At 41.3% G+C, this 23,907-nt stretch overlaps 1 protein-coding gene across 2 annotated transcripts in view; it reads right to left on the reverse strand.

Moving 5' to 3' along the window:
- Window positions 1-23,907, reverse strand: part of LOC131461084 (guanine nucleotide-binding protein G(i) subunit alpha-2) — a 47,393-nt gene that overhangs the window by 411 nt on the left and 23,075 nt on the right. For both annotated transcript variants that reach the window (XM_058632083.1, XM_058632082.1), the window contains 7 exons: window positions 12,077-12,119; window positions 7,872-8,013; window positions 6,552-6,712; window positions 3,358-3,486; window positions 1,922-2,051; window positions 1,671-1,824; window positions 128-344 (listed from right to left, as the gene is read on the reverse strand). In XM_058632083.1, coding sequence (XP_058488066.1) covers window positions 154-344; window positions 1,671-1,824; window positions 1,922-2,051; window positions 3,358-3,486; window positions 6,552-6,712; window positions 7,872-8,013; window positions 12,077-12,119 — 950 coding nt within the window. In that variant the 3' untranslated portion in view covers window positions 128-153. The remainder of the gene's footprint in view (window positions 1-127; window positions 345-1,670; window positions 1,825-1,921; window positions 2,052-3,357; window positions 3,487-6,551; window positions 6,713-7,871; window positions 8,014-12,076; window positions 12,120-23,907) is intronic.

Consider the following 23,907-nt stretch of genomic DNA (forward strand, 5'->3'; position numbering starts at 1 on the left):
CTGATGGAGCAAAAAGACACACACACACACACACAGGTCAGTCGTTTCACAGGGTTAGGAGACTGGTTTCAGAGTAGATTAAGAGTGGATTAAGAGTAGATTAAGAGTGGTTTCTCTGTGAACGCACCTGGACTCTTTTATGTTGTCGTTGTTTCAGAAGAGGCCGCAGTCCTTCAGGTTGTTTTTGATGATGACGTCGGTGACGGCGTCGAACACAAACTGCACGTTCTTGGTGTCGGTGGCGCAGGTGAAGTGGGTGTAAATTTCCTTGGTGTCCTTCTTCTTGTTCAGGTCCTCAAACTTGGTCTGGATGTAGGCCTGCGCCTCCTCGTACTTGTTTGGGCCTGAGAGACAAACGGAAGACGGACGAGTCAAGAGACGCTCGATAAATCAATAGAAATAAATCAAATATGAACGGACGACGTGTAACAGACGCACAAGACATTTGCTTTACTTTCTGACACTTATACACAATAATACACAACTCCTTATATGGACATCCTGGGGGATGATTATATGTCACATAGGCTATAAAAATGCATTTTTTGTTTTTGTCAAAGTTACGATTCATTTCATATCACCATTTTAGTCGTGATATAAAGTCACAAAATAGACGTGTTTTTCTTTTTTGAACTGTGACGTATTTCACAAATTTCACAAATTCAATCCGATTTTAAACATTTTCTCGTCCTTTTAGCTCAGTTGTGTTTCGGGCTGAAATAATTAATCGATTACTTAATTAATCGTCAACTATTTTGATTATCGGTGAAATGGTTTTGAGTGTTTTTAAGCAATTAAAACAAGTTTTCTGATTTTTTAGCACCTTTAAATGTGATTATCTTCTGGTTTCTTTGCTCCATATAACAAAGAAATCATTAAAACTGAATCATTTGGTTTTTGTTTTTGGACAAAACAAGACATTTAAGAACATGGTTCTTTCCAGGTTTGACAAACACTGACATTTTCATCCAGAAAAGAATCGACAGATGACTCGATTATGAGGTTTAAGAAACTCTATATTTTGCAGCTGAAATGCTTTGTGTTCTCAGGGATTAAAACACAAGTTCAGCTCAGGGATTGAAACACAAGCAAGTACTTCAGAAACAACAAAGTGCAACTTGAGTGTAAACAAACAGACGAAGTGTCGCAGCATAAAAACTGATCCATCATCCAAGCATGAGGACATCAGTATTTATGTTACATTGATTATATGATTATGACTTCACTTTGGCACCATCCCATAATGATGATGTGGTATTTATAGAGCTACAACTATTGACTATTTTCATCCTCTATTAATCTGTTCATTATCGTTTGGTCCATGAAAATCTTTCTTCTGATCTATGGAGCAAAGAAACCGGGAACTGAAAAACCCTAATTTTTCAGTTAGTTATCCTGGTGGAAACAGGTAACATTTACACTTATGACACTGTGTAAACATGAGTCTCTGCCGCTGCTGCTGCTGCTGCTGCTGCTGCTGCTACTGCTGCTGCTGCTGCTGCTGCTGCTGATGACTAAAGCAGAGCACTCGTCACATGACTCGTGTTTGTTTATTCAACAAACGCTCAATGCAAAGACATGAGAGTGAAGCTGTGAGCGTCAGTTTGACACGTGTGTCTTAAGGTGTCCTGTGTGTCCTGTGTGTCCTGTGTGTCCTGTGTGTCCTGTACCAGTGTACTCAGGGAAGCAGATGGTCAGAGGGCTGTGGACGATCTTCTCCTCAAACAGATCCTTCTTGTTCAGGAACAGGATGATGGACGTCTCCGTGAACCACTTGTTGTTGCAGATGGAGTCAAACAGCTTCATACTCTCGTGCATTCGGTTCTGGGCGGGACGGACACCGATGTGGGAGGGAAAGAGATGATTAAAGGAACAACAACAACCACCACCTCCCTCCCACTATTGGACAATTGTAACTCACCATCTCCTCGTCCTCGGCCAGCACCAGGTCGTAGGCGCTCATGGCGACGCAGAAGATGATGGCCGTGACTCCCTCAAAGCAGTGGATCCACTTCTTCCTTTCTGAGCGCTGACCTCCGACGTCAAACATCCTGCGTGGACACACATGCAGGACGTGTCTTTTATGAGGACGTGTACTGGGACTCACACGGTGAATACACGTCTGTCTGTCTCAGGATTTGTCATTTTCCTGTCATTCCTTGGCATTTCCGTACAGTGCAGTTGCCATGGTAACAGGCGCCCTCAGGACAGGTTGAGACACGGCAGCGGCAGGTTTCTCAGCTCGGCTCTCATGTGACTTATTAATGAACGGGGAGGACATGTAAGACCAAAGCCAGACTTCTCACAGTGATACAATGTTTTCATACATTAGACAGCGGAGTATGCAGAGCTCATTATAAAGGTTATATTATATATCACACAGTCGTGCAGAGCTGAGGAGACTCTGCTGCTTTTGTCTCTCATACGCACGCACATACGCACGCACACACACACACACGCGCGCACGCACACACACGCGCACGCACACACACACACACACACACACACACACACACACACACACACGCACACGCACACACGCGCACACACGCACACGCACACACGCGCACGCACACACACACGCGCACGCACACACACACACACACGCGCACGCACACACACACACGCGCACACACACGCACACACGCGCGCACGCACACACACGCGCACACACACGCACACACGCGCGCACGCACACACACACACGCGCACACACACACACATTCTTTGAGTTGAAGTTAAAGTTAAGCTCAATTATATTATATATAAATAACAATTATATTCTTGTCACTGCTCCTTTCCCAGTCATGAAAAGTGTGTGACATCGTCCTTTAATGTACTCACGACACTTTCATGAAAGAAAGAACGAACAATTCAAGCCTTCAGCGTATCTGCATATTTTTAAGATGAAATAAGTTCAATAAATAACTTAAATGAAATCCAAAAGGCATGAAATAAAACCACATTATTGTAGTGGAAGTAGACTACGATATACACTGTGATTTTTGTTTTATTATGAATGAAAATTGAAATGCAAACTAAGTTTAAGTTTTAAGTTTAAGACTTGACGTGTAAAAACCACATCACTGTGTCAGATGAGGTCAAATCACTAAAAGTTCAGAACACATGATTTTTCATTGTCTATTTCCATCCGTCATGACTGATTTCCTCTGCTGCGTTTCAGCAGAACAGCACATACAGGCCTGTAGTCACATGTCACATGTTTGTCAATCATTTTTACTAGATGCAATAATAAAGCAAAAAGAGATGAGGGGCTGAATGTTTGACACGTGTGTCTTCAGGCGTCCTGTGTGGGTTAAGAGCTCATGACGACATGACGCAGAGACCGGGTCTTACTTGAAGTGCAGGTCCTTGAAGGTGAAATGTGTCTCCACGATGCCGGTGGTCTTGACTCGAGTCCGCAGCACGTCCTGCTGTGTGGGGATATAATCTGGCTTAGCTATCCTCTGCAGGTCGTTCAGGTAGCTGGTGGGAGGACAAGACAACAACACCACCAGGTTACACACACACACACAGTACTGTTGTTAGTTGTTGTTCTAACAAAGATGTCATCGTGAGACAGTGTGAGGTGGAAGTTTAAAGTCTCATCTGTTGTTTCAAACACACCTAAAACAAACATGGGAAGTCAGTGTATTAGAGTGTATAAGTACTCACTCTGTGACTCATAAATATGTCATTCTTCTTAATTAACTTCATTAACAAACTGAGACTTCTGAATCATTTCTTCAGCTGAAACATGTTCAGAGCGTGAAGAGGCACAAGTTCTTGTTGTAGTGTGTAATAGTGTGTAATAGTGTTAGTCATCCGTGTCGACATCCATGAAATTGTGTTATTTAATGTTGACTTTAGTTGAAAACACCTGCTATGGCTGAGGGTCAGCACACACTTCACCAGCTGAACACATTTGGTTCTTTTTAACTTCATTTATGAAAATCAGAGTCGAGTCCATGTTTGTTTTTAACCTTTAGAACACACACACACACACACACACACACACACACACACACCATGAATATGTTTAAACATAATACAGAGGGCATAAATAAGAAAGTGCACTATAGAGTGTCTTATATCCTTTTTTGCAGCACAATCTAGGCAAGCTGATAAAATTAAAATCATTTTCACCAACTATAAGCAAAAAGGTATTCTGAATGTTTAAAAGATTGAATTTGAGAAATGTTCTTGTTTTTATGAACAAAAAGAAAAGAAAAACACTATTTTGTGATTTCTGCACAATTATTGATACTTTATATCATGACTAGAAAATGTGATATAAAATCAATCATAACTTTGACTCAACAACACATAAGAAGACGGAAATAAAAAAAAAAACATTTTTTTTAAAGCCTGAATATGTGACCTATAAACACACACCCCCACGATGTCCATATAAGGAGTTGTGTTTTATTCCCACGGCAAATTACCATGAGTGCATCTGTGGCACAGATCTGTACAGTGTTAGATGTGTGTGTGCTTTTGTAACATGGCCAAATAAAGCAGATGTGCCATTTCACACCTGTATGACTACACTCTCCTTATAAAAGGACTAAAACACTAAACAAGGCTGCAATCAACCTCTCCTTTCCTCTCTCCTCCTCCTCTCTCCTCTCCTCTCTCCTCCTCCCCTCTCCACAACCGCAGGAACACGACTGTGTTTGTGATTAATGTAATTCCATTGAAACCAGCGAGTGCAGATATCAAAGCCTTCACACCACGTGTCTGCCAGTTTAATCATAATCCTGTTCCCCACAGACAGACAGACAGACAGAGAGAGAGAGATTTAGGCTGTTTTTATCGTCCACACATCAGATAATACCAGGGTTTTTTTTATAAGCCTTGAAAATAAATTGAATTAGGTCAGCTTACGCTAACAAGGAAAAGTGGCAAAGAGTAGAAATACTTTTATTTTCCCACAGAAGTTAAGAAATATTAGACATCTTAATGTTTATGTAAACATTTTTATGAACAATACAAAGAGATCTCTGTTAATGTTCGCTGTATCTTTCATTTCCCCTTCTCCCAGCTTGTGCTCAGACATGCATTATGGCCAAGTGCCTCACTCCCTCGCTCACTACCTCCCTCGCTCACTCCCTCCCTCCCTCGCTCGCTCACTCCCTCACTCCCTCCCTCCCTCACCAGGTCCCTTCGGCTTTCACAAGTGCAGCGAAGCAGCGGTTTGGAAGTTATGATTACAGTGGCCAACACCGACAGAAAACGCCATCATTGCCCCGTGGCAGTTCAGTACTGCCCTGACTGCAAAGTGCAATCATCTTAGATGCCAGTGTGCAGCACAGTCTGGAGGTGTAACAGTCCAACAGTTTGCATATCAAACAGAAATCAGTGCAGCTATTTCCTGCTGCTGTTTGTGCTGAGTGAGGCCGAGTCTTTCTGTTCTTTTAATGCAGCAGCAGCAGCAGCAGCAGCAGCAGCAGCAGCAGCAGCAGCAGCAGCAGCAGCAGCAGCAGCAGCAGAAGCAGCAGCAGCAGCATGATGTCGGCTGCACTGCTGCAGATTAGCAGCAACAACAGGTCTTGTCAAGTGAAAGCTGCTGGTTAAACACAACAGCACAATGTCCTCCTCTCTCTTTGTTGCTAGAAAAATAGTGTGATGGAATAAAACCAGAATCCAGGGATTCTCTGACCTCTTCAGGTCAAACTGAGGTTTAAACATCAAAGGACTCGGGAAGTAACTCTTTAGACTCAACTGTCACTCCCTGATACAATTACTTGTTTCTTGGAAAATGCAATTGATGCAATTTTAAGATTAGACATGCAATGAATTCATTAAAGGCCAGATAGCAGGGAAAGTGTCTGTGTGGCATTGATGGAGGAGTCTACTGTACGTGAGCGCTGTATTCTTCTCTATGTGCTGACATCTGCTATCACACGTCACTCGCTGTGTCAAACAAAACGACTTTTCTACTGATGCTTAAAGATGATTTTATATGTTCACTGCTCGTGATCTCATTTGTGAATGACAACGATTCTTTCATGAGCTGCAAATAAACAAGTTTCTCAGTCCAAACGCAGCCTTGTCGCCGCCTTCTCTCACGTCACGTGATTGAGTGGAGTGCAGTGAAGAGTTTACGAGCAGCGGCGGCGAGTTAGTGAGGAAATGTGTGCTCAGGAGAAATCAATACAAAATGGATGGCGATGAAAACCCGAGCTTGTGCTGAAATAAAGGTTCTCCACCGCTCCTCTGTTAAAACGATGAGCTTTTAGACATTTCCTTTGCTAAATGTTGGAGATGAACCCACATTTTCAGGATTATTAAGTCTTTTTAACTGATCTACACTTGGGCACGGTTCAGTCTTGATTCTTGTGCGTCTTCCTCTGACGGTGTTATGCACAGTATCGGCTCAGCTCACCAGAGCAGGTACTGAAAAAGTACTGAGCTCGTGGAAACGTGGCATATGTCACTTAAGCCACTACAACATAAATAAATGAGAACAATAATGCCATTATGCAGGGCCTAAAGAAATCCCACTCTACTTGTTTCTAATCACTTGTTGACGAGTGCACGTCACTCACTAGGCTGCAGAGTCGTTGAGCTGGTACTCTCGAGCCCGTGTGAAGCAGCTCTGGACGCCGCTGTCGGCCCACAGTCGCTGGATGACGTTGGCCAGGTCGTCTGGCAGGATGCCCTGCTCCTCTGCTCCTGCTGACAGGGCAAACAGTTGGCGGGCATCATCCTGACAAGTCAAGAAGAAATACACACAGTTAATTCATTATTTACTGCATTGACTCAAAAAGATAAAAACAACAACATATGATAAACAGCAGGTTATGAGCTCATCAATCAGTGTTTCATGGACTTAAGTGGACTGCAGATTTAATGCAGATGCTCACTGGTCTTAACTGAGGCAGTGGGGAAAAAAAAGAAATGAAATGACTGAGAATTCATTCTGTGTTCACTTCCAACATACAATAAATCACATACATAACTGCCTGTCACAACAGTCCCTTCCACTGTATACAGTACAGTGTGTGCTTGTGGTAAATAAATATTTAAAAAACAACAACAACAACAGCATCTCTTCATCCTGCAGATAAGAGCTCTGACAACCAGGAAACTTACTGTTTCTCCCACAGTGGAAAGAAAAACATCCTTTTATCGTCAACGCTTATGAAAACCAGAAATAATGCATTTTTAAAAAAAAACACACATTATATCACTGATGTGTGAGGTTTCTTTCTACTAACCAAAGGTTCATTTAAAATAGTGCAAGGTCAATATGGCTCTTCTAACTGCATTTAAGCACAAACAAGCATCTGCAATATGTAAATATATACTGTATATAGCACTGCTCATTAGAGTTGTAGAGTATTTTAAAAGAAAGAGCATCTATCTATCTGTCTATCTATCTATCTATCTGTCTATCTATCTATCTATCTATCTATCATCCATCTATCTTGCTCGTTAGCGTGCTAGTTGTAGATGTAGTATATCATCATCTTTAACACCTAAGTGTAAAAATGTCCATCTGTACTTTTATCTGGATTATTTTAATCAGGCCAAAAACTGTAAACATATGTACAGGTGTTTTTCCAACTCTCTCCTTTGTGGTGACAAAGATGCTGATTGACCGGCTTCCTGCAACAGCGCCAGTGAAATCACCGTAATAACCACACGTTGGCTTTGCTGTGCAACTTCTCAGCTTTCAGAATGTGGAGTTGGACGTGTAATTACGGTAATGCAAAGTGTGCTTGTTCAAACGTGTCACCTGCGATACGCTCGGTGTTAAATGGATATATTTTAATCCAACACCCTTTTTTAATTTCGTGAGTTCGGTGAGTTCCGTGAGTTCCGTGAGTTCCGTGTGTGTAAATGTTCAGTTCAGTGAGACGTACCGCTCTGGCTGACTCCTCATAGTCAATGTTGAGGTTGGCCATGGCTTTGATGATGGCCATAATGGACTGGATTGTGTTGCTGTAGACCACTGCTCTGTACTGCTTACACTCGTCTTCTGAGTAACCGTCCTCATGAATAATCCTGAGAGCAGTGGGAGAGAGAAGTGTTAAAATCCTAAACAATGATCGTCGTCTGCAGCTGAATATGTTTAGTATTAGTATTAATATTTCATCAGATTCATACTCAAGCATGCGGCTCTGCATTAGTCTGATCACAAACGAGGACACTGTTGGTGTCACTGAGGTACTGGGGACATTTTCTTCTCAGCTTGAGGACACTACACTAAATATTTACTTGCTTCTCTATTTGTGTTAAACGAAGAAAAAAGAGACACGTGGTGGAAAAGAAACTGAATGACCTCCACTGATCTGTGATGTGCTGAATGGGAACTCATTAAAATGCAAGTGGGCTCACTGTGAGTCAAACACTGAGGCCCAGCCAGAAAGACTGAGAGCTTCCACAGTTACCCACATAATACTTGAAATAATACTTGAAATCGTTTCATTAAATCATTGTTTTAAATCTACAATCTTACACTAGGCTGGCGTATGTGGGGAAAAGGTACAACTGCACACAGAAAGTGGCTCCGAGCTCTTTAGATCTTCTAAGACTGGAGACTTCATTGCTTCACTGACCACCAGCTGCATCACAATACAGGTGGAACTGTGTGTATAACACAACATTTGGATAAGTAACGAGGGAAACTGTGTCATCATGTATTTGACATCACATCATCTCAGATGAAAACTGGAGCAGCTGTATTTAGACTATTTTCAATGATAGAAACTGTGTTGGCAAAAATAAAACCAACATATTTCGCTTTTGATGTGACATTAAAATTTACGGAAGAGTATTGGCACCACATGTAAAAAAAAAAAAGAACAGCATGAATTCTGAAAAGCCAGAATTCTTAGATTAATCTCTTTTATTATTTCTGACTTTAATCTCAGAATTCTGACTTTTTTTCCAATGCTGTCTGACTTTAATCTCAGAATTCTGACTTTTTTTTCCAATGCTGTCTGACTTTAATCTCAGAATTCTGACTTTTTCCAATGCTGTCTGACATTAATCTCAGAATTCTGACTTTTTCCAATGCTGTCTAACATTAATCTCAGAATTCTGACTTTTTCCAATGCTGTCTAACATTGATCTCAGAATTCTGACTTTTTCCAATGCTGTCTAACATTAATCTCAGAATTCTGACTTTATTTCAATGCTGTCCGACTTTAATCTCAGAATTCTGATTTTTTTCCAATGCTGTCTGACTTTAATCTCAGAATTCTGACTTTTTCCAATGCTGTCTGACATTAATCTCAGAATTCTGACTTTTTCCAATGCTGTCTAACATTAATCTCAGAATTCTGACTTTTTCCAATGCTGTCTAACATTGATCTCAGAATTCTGACTTTTTCCAATGCTGTCTAACATTAATCTCAGAATTCTGACTTTATTTCAATGCTGTCCGACTTTAATCTCAGAATTCTGATTTTTTCCAATGCTGTCTGACTTTAATCTCAGAATTCTGACTTTTTCCAATGCTGTCTGACATTAATCTCAGAATTCTGACTTTTTCCAATGCTGTCTAACATTGATCTCAGAATTCTGACTTTTTCCAATGCTGTCTAACATTGATCTCAGAATTCTGACTTTTTCCAATGCTGTCCAACTTTAATCTCATAATTCTAACTTTTTTTCCAATGCTGTCCGACTTTAATCTCAGAATTCTGGCTTAAATCTCAGAATTCATTCTGTTTTATGTTTGTATTCATTTATGTATGTATTTCATTTTTTGTGTTTACACGTGGCCCTAATACTCTAAATTCAATTGTGGGTACTCTGAGAAATCCTTTTAACACGTAAGCAACATGTCAACATCAACCACTTGATGCAAATGCTAAAACTGGATTAAATAGAAAAACCATCTCCAATGCTGTCATATCCTGTACCTGTCACATTTCATGCAAACACAAGTCACACTTATCTTTTGTCGCATCAAACTCGTCTACTGTTTAGACCATTGAAACTACATTACTTTCCTGTAATACTACTTTACACACACATAAGTATCCTTTTGTCACAAATATGAATAGTAAAATCTCTGAAATCTATTATTGGACCATCTTACAAAAGAGAACAATTGCTCACACAGCTCTCTCTCTCTCTCTTGTTGAAAGAGTTTGGTGCTGTAAAGTTTACATTTCAGGTTCCCTATAGTACATGATGTTTGTTGTTTTGTTAGTGAACCGTCTCAGCAGGGCCTCTGCATTAGTGACATAGCAGGAAATCCTCTGGTGTCAATAACTGCTGCAATCTGTTTAAGTTACTCAACCCAGGACTCAGTTATTGTGTTTTATGGCAGGGCAGATGGTCTTTAGTGGTGTGAGTTTATATGCAGATGTTTAAAGAGGCCCAGCAGAGGATTATTATGAATACTAAAGGACACTGGACAAATGTTTAGATTCACTAGTGCAATCTTCTAAACCTTTGTGTGTGGGTTGTGTCAGAGAGCAGCACTTTTATTTAAGCTGTAGAAGACAATGAAAATGTATGTTTGAGCTCCTGTGTGTGTGTGTGTGTGTGGTGTTTTTCCACATCCATTTGTGACTGTTAACCAGTTGTCACTGATAATATCTGCTCATAGTGAGCTTTTCCCCATTTGCAACCCTGTCAGGAGCAGAATTAATGAAGCCATTTTTTTCCTGCATGATAACATTTTTCAGAATCATTAAATGTTTACGTCCTCTTGAGACACAAAAAATGAAAAAGTGGATGCTGGTACCTGTTGAGAGTGCCGTACTAAGGATATCTGTATTCGATGCACAGTGCCTGGACTCCTTCACTGATTTAATTCATAATTTCATTAAAGTTTCTCACTTCCAAAGGGGGTAAGAAATGGTGCATTGACTTTCTCGTGGCCTATTTTTCCATCACGTTGCTCCAGAGCCAACTGAAGTCAAACTCTATCTCTAGATTATAGTCATTAATCATATGAACGAGGGGGAAAGATTGTGTTCTGTAACATAAGCTGGAGCGTGCCTGTGTAACATAAGCTGTGTGTGTGTGAGTGTGTGACGCTGTACCTGCTTTACTTATGTTTGGATTAACAAATATACATATTGAAAAATAAATGAAGATTGACTGCATCTTTTGCAGATGAAGCGCGATCGACTGGATAATCTGATGATGTGATGCCAAGATGAGCCCTCCCACGTACTTCCTGTCTGATCTCGGCTGGTATTTTCAGTGAAAGAGCAACAAAAACAAGGAAAGAGCGAAAGAACCATTGAGTTAACAACAAATACAAATGATTCACAAAATGAAGGAACACCATTTTGCCTGCACTTGTGTGGATTGAGCTCACATATTATATAAGGTAGAGAAAGTGGATGATTATTATTCTCTTGTACACACACACAGCAAAAACATCATGTGTCTTATCTCAGGTCGGCAGGATGTGTAAGCTGATGATTCATTCACAAGTTTATCTTAAACACACACACACACACACACACATATATATATATATATATATATATGTATATATATATATATACGTATACATACATACATATATATATAGATATCTATATATATATATATATATATATATATATATATATATATACATATAATAAGTAAGTAAAATAATATCTGGTTTTATAACACAGTAGACACACAGAAACATGTGGATGGGAGGAACATACACTGTGTCATGACATGACATAGATTACATAGGACCAGGACTAACAGTCAATTAGAGCTGTTTGTTTTGTCCACAAATGAAAATGATTGACTTTTAATGACTTCTTTGTTCATGTGCAGCAAATAAACCAGAAAAAATATTCACATTTAAGAAGCTAAAACGATCAGAAATCCTGTTTTAATAATGAAAAAACCCTTAAACCTATAATCAAATTAGTTGACGATTCATTTAGTAAAGGATTAATAGTGGATTCATTGTTTCAGCTCTACAGTCAAACAATGTTTTTATTCCTAAATTGAATATTCACAAATGATTGTAGAAGCAGAAGCCAGCGATCCTTTAAATAAACAGTGGATCTTTGTGCGTGTGCTCGTGCCGCTGAAATACATTATTTTGTCAGACACGTTGGGAGGAAAAGCAAAACAATTAGCAGCCACTTACTTCATCTGCTTCACAATGGTGCTCTTCCCTGACTCGCCAGCACCTGCAGAGAGAACAAAAACAGGCAGAGGTTAAAAATACGCTCCCGTTAGACGAGAGCTGTAAACAAAGCAGGCAGTCATCTCGGCCGCCTCACATCTGGAGCCTTCTTTTCAAAAGAAGCCTTACCTCATCTCTGCTTTCTCCCTCACACACACACACACACACACAGTGAATCCTGCTTATTTAGCTGTCGTCTGTCAGTTCAAGTGTAAATTGAAACTAAACTAAAGCACCGCTGTTATAATCAAACATCTCAGACACTTTGAACAAAAGCTGGTTTCATAACTTAACAGATATTCAATCAGTTCAACACAACAAACAGGACTTGAATAAATCTATGGTAATAGACCTTTTTCACGCTAAATCATTTAGACTTTAACATGTAAACACATAATTCCCATATGTTCTGGATGTGTTCCAATAAAGTGATTGATAAATAATTATACTGTATGAAAGTGCTGCGCAGGTTTGACCCAAAATGTCATAACGTTACAGTGTTTTTCTGAATTTAAACGGTTTCACAGAATAAAAGGTTTTTTATGCATGAGTGTGTGTGTGTGTGTGTTAACGTAACTGTCTATGTTCGTGGTTCTCTCATACAGTATGTGCTTTCTGCTACAATGGTGGAGTAAATTGATCACTGCTGCTATGACGACCACAGTCAAGCTGAGCCTGGAGCATGTTTATAGTGCACCAGTGAAAACGGTTCCCCTGTCTAACCGTGTTTGAACCCTCGGTGCTCATGCGGCACGGATCTGCACATCCGCAGGTGCACCCATGGTACATTTGTCGTGGGAATAACACACAACTCCTTATATGGACATCCTGAGGGGTGTGTGTTTATAGGTCACACATTCAGGCTTTTCTCATCTTCTTATTTGTTGTTGAGTCAAACGTATGATTAATTTTTAGTCGTGATATAAAGTAGCAATAATTGTGCAGAAGTCACATAATTACAGCGTTTTTCTTTTCTTTTCTTTGAACTGTGGGGTATTTCAATTATTTTTAAACATTTTACAGTACTTTCTGCTCAGTTGGTTTATATATTTGGTGAAAATAAACATTCTCTTTCATCAGATTGCAGAGGTTGTGCTGAAATAAAGGCTATAAGACACTCTATATTACACATACTGTATGTTTTAACACAGTCATGTGTTCTCGGTATGAACTGCTCATGTATGATCACTTTAAAACACAGTTAAAACAACAAATCCAACGGTGGCCGAGAACATTATCAACCGTATCAATTAGAATCAAAGTCAAAGTCGTCTGAAACGGTAAAAGTATTGTTTTCCTTGTTTATTCTCACAGACTCATCTGACACTACATAAACAGACACACACACACACACACACACACCCACCCGGGGTGGGGTGTCAGTGCACTCTTCACTCTTCACTCTTCACTCGCCCAGGGTGAAGTCTTTCTGGAATGACCCTGAAAATACCCTGCTACACAGCGTGCTGCACGTACATGCACACAGTGAAGCCCCTGGGGAGGAGGGAGCAAAGATAGTCTGCAAAGACAGCTGTCAGCCTCTTACTCATCCATGGTCAATGAGCTCACACTGGCTAATCAAGCTGAATGCCTTGAAATAAAGAGGGTTTTTAAGGGAGTTTTGACAGCCCCAGGGTGTCATCAGGTGTGCAACATCATGTGGACTGCGAGCGTTCCGAGGGCTTAAAGTGAGTCAGAGAATATCCGGCGAAACGTTCAGACACATTGTGATAGTGCAGCATGTTCTGAAGCCATGAAGTGCTCATCCCTCTGCTGTTCAGCAACAGGGTAAGGCCATAAAGGAACATTCTCCCTGGCTTATATGAAAACTGAATTTATTAGATAAGATTTTGAGTAAATGGACAAATACAGACAGAAAATGTGTCACTGTAAGAACTACAACATTAGTGTCAAGACAAAGGTCCACCAGTCTTCTCCTAGGACACACACTGAACTTTAATAACCTCTGAGGTTTATTAAAGGATGTTAATAATTTAGCATTAATTATGAAGCGGAGAGAAATACATTCAGAGAGTAATGTCACATTGGTCCCTGCAGCACTGACTATGTCTACACACACACACACACACACGCACACACACGAAAACTGGCAAACAGAGCAGACGAGAGAGCGTGAGAGAGGGAGTGAGTGAGAGAGAGAGAGAGAGAGAGAGGGAGGGAGTGAGAGAGTGAGTGGGAGAGAAGGGGGAGAGAAAGAGATACTGTAGATAGATAACGTTGTAAACATGGCCTTTGGAGTTTGTCCAGTGGACCTGAGGCTGCTGACAGTTAGAAATGAGCAGTGAAGTTTGAAACACATGGTGATGGTGGTGCTTCCTCTGGTTTGATTAACAAATATTACTGCAGTACAACACAGATACTCCCTCCCCCCTGCTGTTTCCTCAGCTCTCCAGCACCAAAGTGTGGAATCTGTCTGTAGTTCATGTCATTTTCAGCCTGGAAAACCGCGTGGTGTTCCTCCTCCTCCTCCTCCTCCTCCTCCTCCTCCTCCTCCTCCTCCTCCTCCTCTGAGAGTTACTACAATGTGAAAGGGATTATTTCACCGTGTAAAAAAGAACAACGTCCTGCTGCTGCAGTTATTGATGTTTCAGCGACCGCAGTTTTCATACACGCGTGCGACGCTCCTGCTCTGCACTATTTAGCTTCTATTTTACATACTTGCCATCTGGCATTAAACTGTACAACAACTGTACAACAACTGTACAACAACTGTACAACAACTGTACAACAAGAACAGGGACTTAAATAAGAAAAGTTGTATTATCAAAAGTGAATAGACAGGACTGTAAAAGTGAGTTCAAGCATCAATATATTCACACCTGTGGGTTTTTCTCCTGCTGTCAACAAACTAGATCAAGCAAAGGTTCCGTCTACATACAGAATAGACACCAGTGCTGGCCTTGTGGATTCAGTGCACTACAGTCATAAGTGGTCTTCAGCTTTGTGATTCTGGACTGATTTAGAAGCTGAAGACAATAAAACGAGGACAGCATTTGAAAAAGACAAGGATCAGAGTGTGTACAGTCTGTGCAGAGCAGGAGATGAAGGAAATAAATACTAACCACTAACCTAGCAACTGGGCAATGTGTACAAAAGTTGTGGTTCTCTGTGACTCATGGGAGAGAAAAAGGAGAGGGGGGGGGGGGGGGGGGGGGGGCAGAGAGGCAAAAAAAGAAAGCCATTTAAATAAGATTAGCTAGCTTCAATATGTCAGACACAAATAACTTATGTAGATCAGTATAAGACCCTGTACAGACCTAGACCTGGTCTGTCCTAAGAGATCCAGTATCAAGTACGGCATGAACATGTATCCTGGATTTGTTAATGGATCTCACTTCCTTATACACACGGATGTTGTGTCTGACTGTGAGGACATAATATTTGAATCAATCATCAGCTGGAACATGAAATAACACAAAAGAGGAGGAGGACCACAAAGCTTTCTACAATCTTCACTGTTATGATGAAACAAAGCTGAGTTGTTTGACTTATTGCTTGATTTATGTGTTATGTACTCAATTAATCCATTATTAATCAATTACTAAATGAATCAACTATTTTATTGAGTGTTTTTTAAGGAATTTAAGTAAGTTTTCTGAATCTTCAGCTCCTTAAATGTGAATATGTTCTGTTTTTTTGCTCCATTGGTTTTTGGACAAGACCTTTGAATGAGAACATCCTGAACGCGACTGAACGACACAAACCTTGACCTCGTGCCTGCGGGCGTACACTCTAAATCCATTGCCTGGGACTTTGTTCTCAACAGCAACATTACGATAACTTCTGGTTAACACTCGTCAATCTCACAATAAATAGCATGCGGCTGCTGAGGTTAACACAGGAAAACAGTCATGAGAGCTAAGCTAACTTTGCTCACATTAGACGCCTCTATCATGAGTTAATGAACTCAATGTGGTGTTACTGTGAAATATGAAGTAGAAGTTGCTCTAACTAGGGCAAACTAATCACCACAATGTGAACATCAAGCAGCTGAGTTAATCAGTGGTGCAGGTAAATAATTACATTACTGTCAGTCATTGTGGAGTACTCGTACTTTTGGGAGTCTGTAGTTTTACGTTACATTGTCATCTGCTTAGTTACTTTTAAAATCATAATTTGCTACAGAGTAGGCGACTCGGTAGCATTAATATCCCGAATCTCAGCCCAGGCCCAGGTTTGGACCGTGACCAGTGTGCAGAGCAGCCGACTGAGCAGAGAGCGACAGACGACGTGACACCGCAGTGATGGCGGCGGCGCTCGATGGTGAAATACACACACGGCGCGGCGGATTCGTCTATAGTGGCGTCGTCGTCTCTTCATATTACAACAGCACAAAGAAAAGTCACTGCTAATTACACACAAGGAGAGACTACTGTTGTGTTGCAGTCATGTTCCTGCTGCTTTCATTAGGAAATGACTCGTGTCTGTATTCAGAGACAACATGGAACACACTGATGTTGTGCTCAGGGTGTCATTTGGACTCTAAATGGGTATCTAACCTTGTTTGGGGATGCACAGTTATTGGTTAGAAGCCCCTTGACATGAAAAACTATTATCACTGTTATACCTGGGGAAATATGTCTGTTCTCACTCTGCAAACAGGTGCTGGTGTTCTGTGCTTGGGTGTGCAGCAACAACTTGAGAAGGTCCAGCAGTAAAGACATGGACAACAGTCAATCAGCAGCGTCTGAGCTCTGCCTGGAACACAGTGGACACTGGTGTTTGGATTGTTTTTCACTTGCTATCAGCACCGTGGAGCTTTATTTGGAAACTTGAGGTTGTGACACACTGAGCTGATTTCTGGTAAACTTGTGTTACGATACATGTGCGTTTCATGTATCATGTGTGAGAAGAACTGACTGAAGCTGCATCCACTTCCATATTTTCCCAGTGAGAAAACCAAATTAGGAGCAGAAGGGTGCCCGCCAGCCCCTCCATGAAAATTCCAGACATGCTTTTTAGACCGTCAAGAGTTTTGTTATCCAGTGACGCATGATGAAAATGACAAGTCCTGTAAGTCCAGACATAAATGAATGAAATGATAATGAAGGATACTTCCCACTGTCCTGTGTCGAGACTGAGGAGCAACAGCTTATAACCATCAATGTGTTATCTTCTGGCTTTGCCTACATACAGCATCAACGAAGGTCCACCTCCAGTCGTTTTAAGGCTTTACTCTGTCCGTGGATACATGTGCATGTGTTTGGAGCAAGTGTGACCCATCCTGGTCGGACCGGGAGCGAGACACAAAGGCAGCAGTGTGCGAGAACACAGGGCCGCTGTTGATGTTTAGACCTGAACCATTGCAATCACACGTTAGTGACAGGGCTCTGCCTCCTTTCAGTCAGCCTGACAACTGCCTTCACCACCAAATGAAACGCCCGTGTGGTCGTGATGACTGCAGAACACACATTTCACTGCTGATGAGAGGGAACTTAAGTTGACCTGTGAGATGAGATAAACGTGTAAACACTGAAAACCAAACAATATTGAGACGCCGCTCTGTCCTGATGAGTCTGACGAACAAAGCTTAGCTTCACACGCTGAGTGATTTAGGACAATACAACAACAGTGTAGTGTGGGTACAATAACAAACAACCTTCAGCACAATAATACATTGGATTATTTTAATTTTTTTTCCAATGTAATATTACACAGATCTGAGCTATTGTCCTGCTAACTGCACACTGTAAATATCTGCTTCATTCTTCAGTCCAAGTATGTTCAAAACATGTTTCTAGAAGCTTCTCAAAACATCCAAAGTAGAGGTGATGCACTGACGCAAATGTTTTGCTATTTGTGCTCAACCATCAGACATTCAGAAGAACGCTGGCTGCACTGTGTAACTAATGAATGTCCACTGATGTGTGTTGTTCTAATGCTGCCACTGATAAAGCAAACGTTGAATAAATCACTATGAAGCGTGAAAGAAGAAGTCGGGCTTGGATGATGATTGAGTTTACTAAACATCTGTAGAGTAATGGCCCTCTGGTCCCTCCTGTTTCCACTTCACAGCAGACCTGTTCAATAAATCAACATGTGACACAACTGGTGACACGCCGACCGGAGAATCTCAAATATGAACCGGCTTTTAAGTTAAAAGTATTGGCATAGTTGGCGCTGTCATAGGATTTCAAATCAATGTCCACTCAGAGACACTGAGACTTCTTAATTCTGTCAAGTCCACTTTCAAGTGATTTGTCTGCTTCCTTAAGAGCGCTGAATAAACAGTGCACAGTGACAGTGCACGAGGCTCGCGTCATTGTCGGAAATGATTCGAGAATTCTTACAGTGTCTTGTTTCACTTGCAGCAGCCAAGCAAAAAATAACCAAAACTACAACAGGACTCATTATTTCTCTCAATATCCCCAATTACACGCAGTATATTTCACTCAACATGCATGAGGGAGAGTGATGAGGCAGATTGTGTTCATGTCGAGATGAGAAATGAGAAGTAAACAATGGCAGGAAAAAACAATCCAAATGCTGAGATGAAAACTCAGAGAGACCCGTCACTTTTACTTTACTCAACTTTCTGACACGTACGTCTCTTACGTAACATCACTGCCTTAATCACATTTCCATGTCCCAGCGACTTTACTCGCTGTATTCTATAATCTAATTAATTTCACTTTCTATCACTTCTCAAACTCCCGCCGCCACTCTTGTCAACCCCACACACACACACACACACACACACACACACACACACACACACACACACACACACACACACACACACACACACACACACACACACACACACACACACACACACACACACACACACACACACACACACACACACACACACACACACACCAACCATGAGCAGCCTAATGATGCCTGTTCTCAAGTTATGTGTTAAAAAATGTGACACACACACACACACACACACACACACACACACACACACACACACACACACACACACACACACGTGCCACTTCCTATTCTCAGATCCAATGGTGGAGGAAGTGGAAGCAGCTTGCATGCAAACATGTACACTAGTGAATGCAAGAACACATGCACACGTTTGACAGACAGCAGTGGAGGGGCAGATGGTTACCATGCCCCCGGGCAAAGAGCAAGTCTGGACGCAAGAGTCGCAACTGCTGCCAATACAGAGACGGATAAAAGAGCTAAAGTCAGCGCTCTCGTCTACGGAAGAAAAATCACATTTTAAGCTCTTCTCACAAAATGTTTGAGGTCAAATCAGCATGAGTGTGCAGATTCCCTCTGTGGTGAAAACTGCCGACACTAAGAAGAAGAAGACGAGCTGGAAGGAGCAGTTTGGGAGGATGAAGAAATCCAACATGTTTTACTGTGTACGGAAAACCCCTCTCACAGGCTCTGATCATGTTTGTAATTGATTAACCATTAACCTCGACAATTCTGGAGTCATAAAGGTAAATGGAAACAATGGAGCCTGAAGCATGATTGAGTTTCTTAATCAAACTGACATTTAGAGGTGGTACAGCTTAACAATGTGTATGAGAGAGGAAATGACAAATGTCCGGAGCATATTAAAGGCCATAGATTAAAAGCATCGTCATAGAGAAAAGGAAACAAAGTTGGATCAGCAAAACATTGTCAAGGATGCAACACAGACATCCTTCCATCAGCAGAAGAATGACAGGCAGAGAGAGAGAGAGAGGGATGCTGAAAGAGAAATCGTAATAACACTGAGGTATCTGCTGCTGATTTTGTGACAGGCAGGTGGGACAGCACATCTGTCCCCTCACTCCCTCAGAGAGGTGCCATGAACGAAACACACCAAGGGAACGGCTGCTTTTATAACAGACAGAATACACTGTGAGTATTCCTGACTTTTCCGCTCCTTTGTACGAGTCATATATATATATATATATATATATATATATATATATATATATATATATATATATATATATATATATATATATATATGTTTATTTAACGTCCGAGACAGTTGATCAACCATTTACATAACAAACATAACAAACATAACAAACGCACAACTTTGCACCTTATTACTCTCATCCCAAATAAAGTGGACCAGTTAGTTTGCTTTGACACTTATGGAGCTTTTCCATATACAGATCTAACACTACTTGGCTCTAGTACCGCTTCAATGTAGGTGGGGGTCAATATAGCATGGCTGTGCAAATCTGCCCAACAAGACTCTTCCAGTGACGATACTCTCTGACCAATCAGGGGCCAGCAGTCTGTTGACATCACATGTTATTATCGGCTCAGCTCGTTGAAAACCAGCGCAGGTACTAATGCTGATGGAAATGCAAAGAAATCAAGTGGAGTCAAGTCGTGCTACAACTGTGTAATGGAAAAGTAACATTAAGTTTTCCTTCCATTTGTGAACGAGTACAAATAAACATAGTGTATGTGAGGACTCCCACACTCAGTACGCTTACATGCACAGTTTAATCAAGCTAAGGCCGTAGTCTAACTAAGACAGGCAATGGGACAACCTGCAGAGCCCGAGTATACATGCAGTGGAGTGTGTCTGACTCCGCCTCCAAATGTAGCGCTCCATCTCTCTATAATAAGCTAATGAGTATTGAATGAGTTTCCTGTTGACCTTTAAGTCACAGAAAAACATATACATGCAGGAAACATGACTAATTATTGTCTTAGTCTGACTAAAATGGGACTAGCGTGCATATAAACACAATGACTGCCACACACTCTCTCACGGCTTTGATTCAAGTGTCTCCGTGCTTCATTTTTATCAGCGTTGTTGTCGTGAAACACTTTGACAGAGCGGTGAGAAAATGTAGAGAGAGAAAACTACAGCACCAGGAGCAATAATCACAGCACACCAGATGGAACGGATTCATGATTGATGTTGATTTTCAGGGAGGAAGGCCAAGCAGAAGGGTGCAGAAAAATCTGCAACCCTCCGAGAATGTGACATCTGCAGTAACGTGGCGGAACATCTGGAGCGGGGGCCTCCTCTGACGCGACGCTACTACTACAATCAAATCAAAGCATGGCCATCAATTTTCCAACAGGCAACGCCCTTCAAACAACTCCTGTGGTGATTAACACACAACAGACGCTGCTATTCAGGGACTGAATTAAGTGTCAAAAGTTGTTAAGAGATTAAATCGGTGCCTTTGGTCCAATTGGTTCTTCATACACTTCTCTAACACAGTGCAGTCATTGTACTTGGGCCTAAGATAAGACGATGCCACGATGTGTTCTTGTGTCTCTTAGTCCCGGCGTTTGTCGTTTAATCAAAGCTCACATCTTGCAGACATGTGGTGAGGTCAGGGTTAGGATTGTGTTACATGACCTCTGAGAGCGCTGCCATCCTAGATTAAGACCAAGTCCAGGCCAAGCATCAAGGGTCGTGAAAGACAATTCCATCGCATACATACACATGATTACACCCGCGGTCACACAGTAACTACAGGCGTATCCTAAAGCAGCAGCAGCATAAACTCAGACCAGAGACAGACTGATTCAAATCAGACAGATGTTCAACTCTCTTCTCTCCAACTCTTCTTTGGAAAGATAAAAGAAGCACACAGCTTTATCTATCGCACTCAAAAACACATCTGCCTCCTGCTTATAGATGCTTTTTGTACATATACAGGATTTGTTTTGCCCCGTCAGCGGAAATGATTGTGAAATGTGTGATTGAATTAATTTGACTGTTTTATCTGCATTTTCTCACTGTTTTCTCTCTCTGCACCAAAGCTTCTGTGCATGGTGAGAACAGCTGACGACAGACGACAAAACAAACGGTTACGGTTGCTTCTGAAGTGAAGCAGAGGCAATGAAAGTCACCTGCGTGGCAGTTATCACAGGAGTATTAATGGCTGCACAAACTTCACAAAAATCAATACCACAAAAGCCAGAGCTGGATTATTTCAATCCCCCCAGAATCATCCTGCTCCTCCCTCTGTTGGGAGACGCCCCTGGCTGAAAAACAACTTTGAACTCAGTAAGAATATGAGATTTGTTTGCAGCAGTTCTTGAGACAGTGACACAATATTGCAATATCTGAGACACTGACACCAAAACTTGGACTATTGACGTACAGTAGCTCCCTGTGCCGTAATGATGTGCTCTGCTTCATACTGAACTGCTTTGTATGACTTATGAAAGAATTACACTACTCTCACAGGAGGTGCCTCACTTCAAACTGTGAAACAAAAGGAGGCTTCTTTTGCTGGCTTTGACTAACTGGTCCTTCACACCAGCACTTTAGTGCAAAAAACCGACATGTGAGTGCTGGTCCTAATCTCACTGAAGGCAACTAGGAAATGCACTGCTGATGCATAATACATACATCTATTACCTGCCTCCCTGCTGCCTAACCTTTGTACTCAGACACACTTTTGCATGTATAAGGACACAGAGACAGAAGGAAAAGGCTCGATGAATTATGCATTACTATGGCCTTGGAATATAAGCCATAACGGGAAGGAGAAGGATAATATTAACACTTAGAGACGAGAAAGTACAAGACAAGAGGAGAGAAACTCAAACCAAGCTAATAATGATGTAATGATGTAATGATGTAACATTTACCTTTCACACAGAGAGTCAAGAGGAACCACTGAACATCAAAGCTGAGTTTAATTGTGACTGATTGAAGCGTTTAAGCGTTCTGACCAAACATTAGCAAATGCAACATATTTTGTGAATATAACTCGAGTAGAAAAAATGCAGAAATCCTTGAGAACACAGATAATGACAACTTTGAGAATGATGAGCGTTGAAGAGCAAGAGTGAAATTGTACTTCAATGAGTCTACATGTGCTTATGCTGCACACACAGTATATAACAGACAGACAGACAGACAGACAGACAGACAGACAGACAGACAGACAGCAGTGAGGCCTTGTCTTCACTGTACCATCATTTTGTCTTCATTTTGAACATCCGTCCAGGTTCTTAATAGCTTTTCAGACTTTGTAATCCTTTTCTTTTCTTTCTTTTTCTTCCATCTATAGAGAAAACCTTGTACTGTTGGCAACCACATCTTCAAAAATTATTATTCTGTGGCTTTGTGGTCATTTCTGAGCGGTTTAACGTGCATGAGAACTCGCAAAAACGTGATATTGGCAAAGTTCCCAGACCGGTGCGTTGTTCCAGAGCTCTATAGCGCCCCCCTTAGGTGAAAACAGAGGCAAAATTGCAGAATTTCCCAAAACTTGGTGGGAAGACGTTATAGACCGAGACAAACAAAAAAGTCAAGCGTAACGATGGCCTCAACTCAACAGGATGTCGGCCATTTTGAATTTTGAAATGTCTCCTGGCACAAATTCGTGCAAAGAAACTATTGTTTATTTCTTTCATTTTTATTATTATATCTGTGGCTTTGAGGTCATTGTTGAGGGGGTTAAAGTGGTTTTAAAGGGTTAAAAATGATTAGGAGTTTTTTTGCACTTTTTTGTTGACATGGCAGTGTAAAAAGTCACCAGCGTTACAGTTTGGCCTGGAATAATTACTCCCAACTAAAAGGCCATCGATCAAAGAGCAGGCGAGGCAGCCAAGGCTTCCTGTGATGACTGGCCTTCTCGCAGCACTAAAAAAATCAGAGGCTGCCTTGGCCTTGAAGCCAGCAGATGAAAGGTGTGTGTGTGTGTGTGTGTGTGTGTGTGTGTGTGTGTGTGTGTGTGTGTGTCTGTGTGCAGACCACTGCACCTGACGTACCAGCACAAACATTATTATCACTCGGCATTTCAAATCACGTTTAAATGACACACTGTGACTTTGAATTAATGAGAAAAAAGAATCATACATCTCACCGTACTATT

The sequence above is a fragment of the Solea solea genome, chromosome 6 (assembly GCF_958295425.1).
Source record: "Solea solea chromosome 6, fSolSol10.1, whole genome shotgun sequence".
NCBI lineage: Eukaryota > Metazoa > Chordata > Actinopteri > Pleuronectiformes > Soleidae > Solea > Solea solea.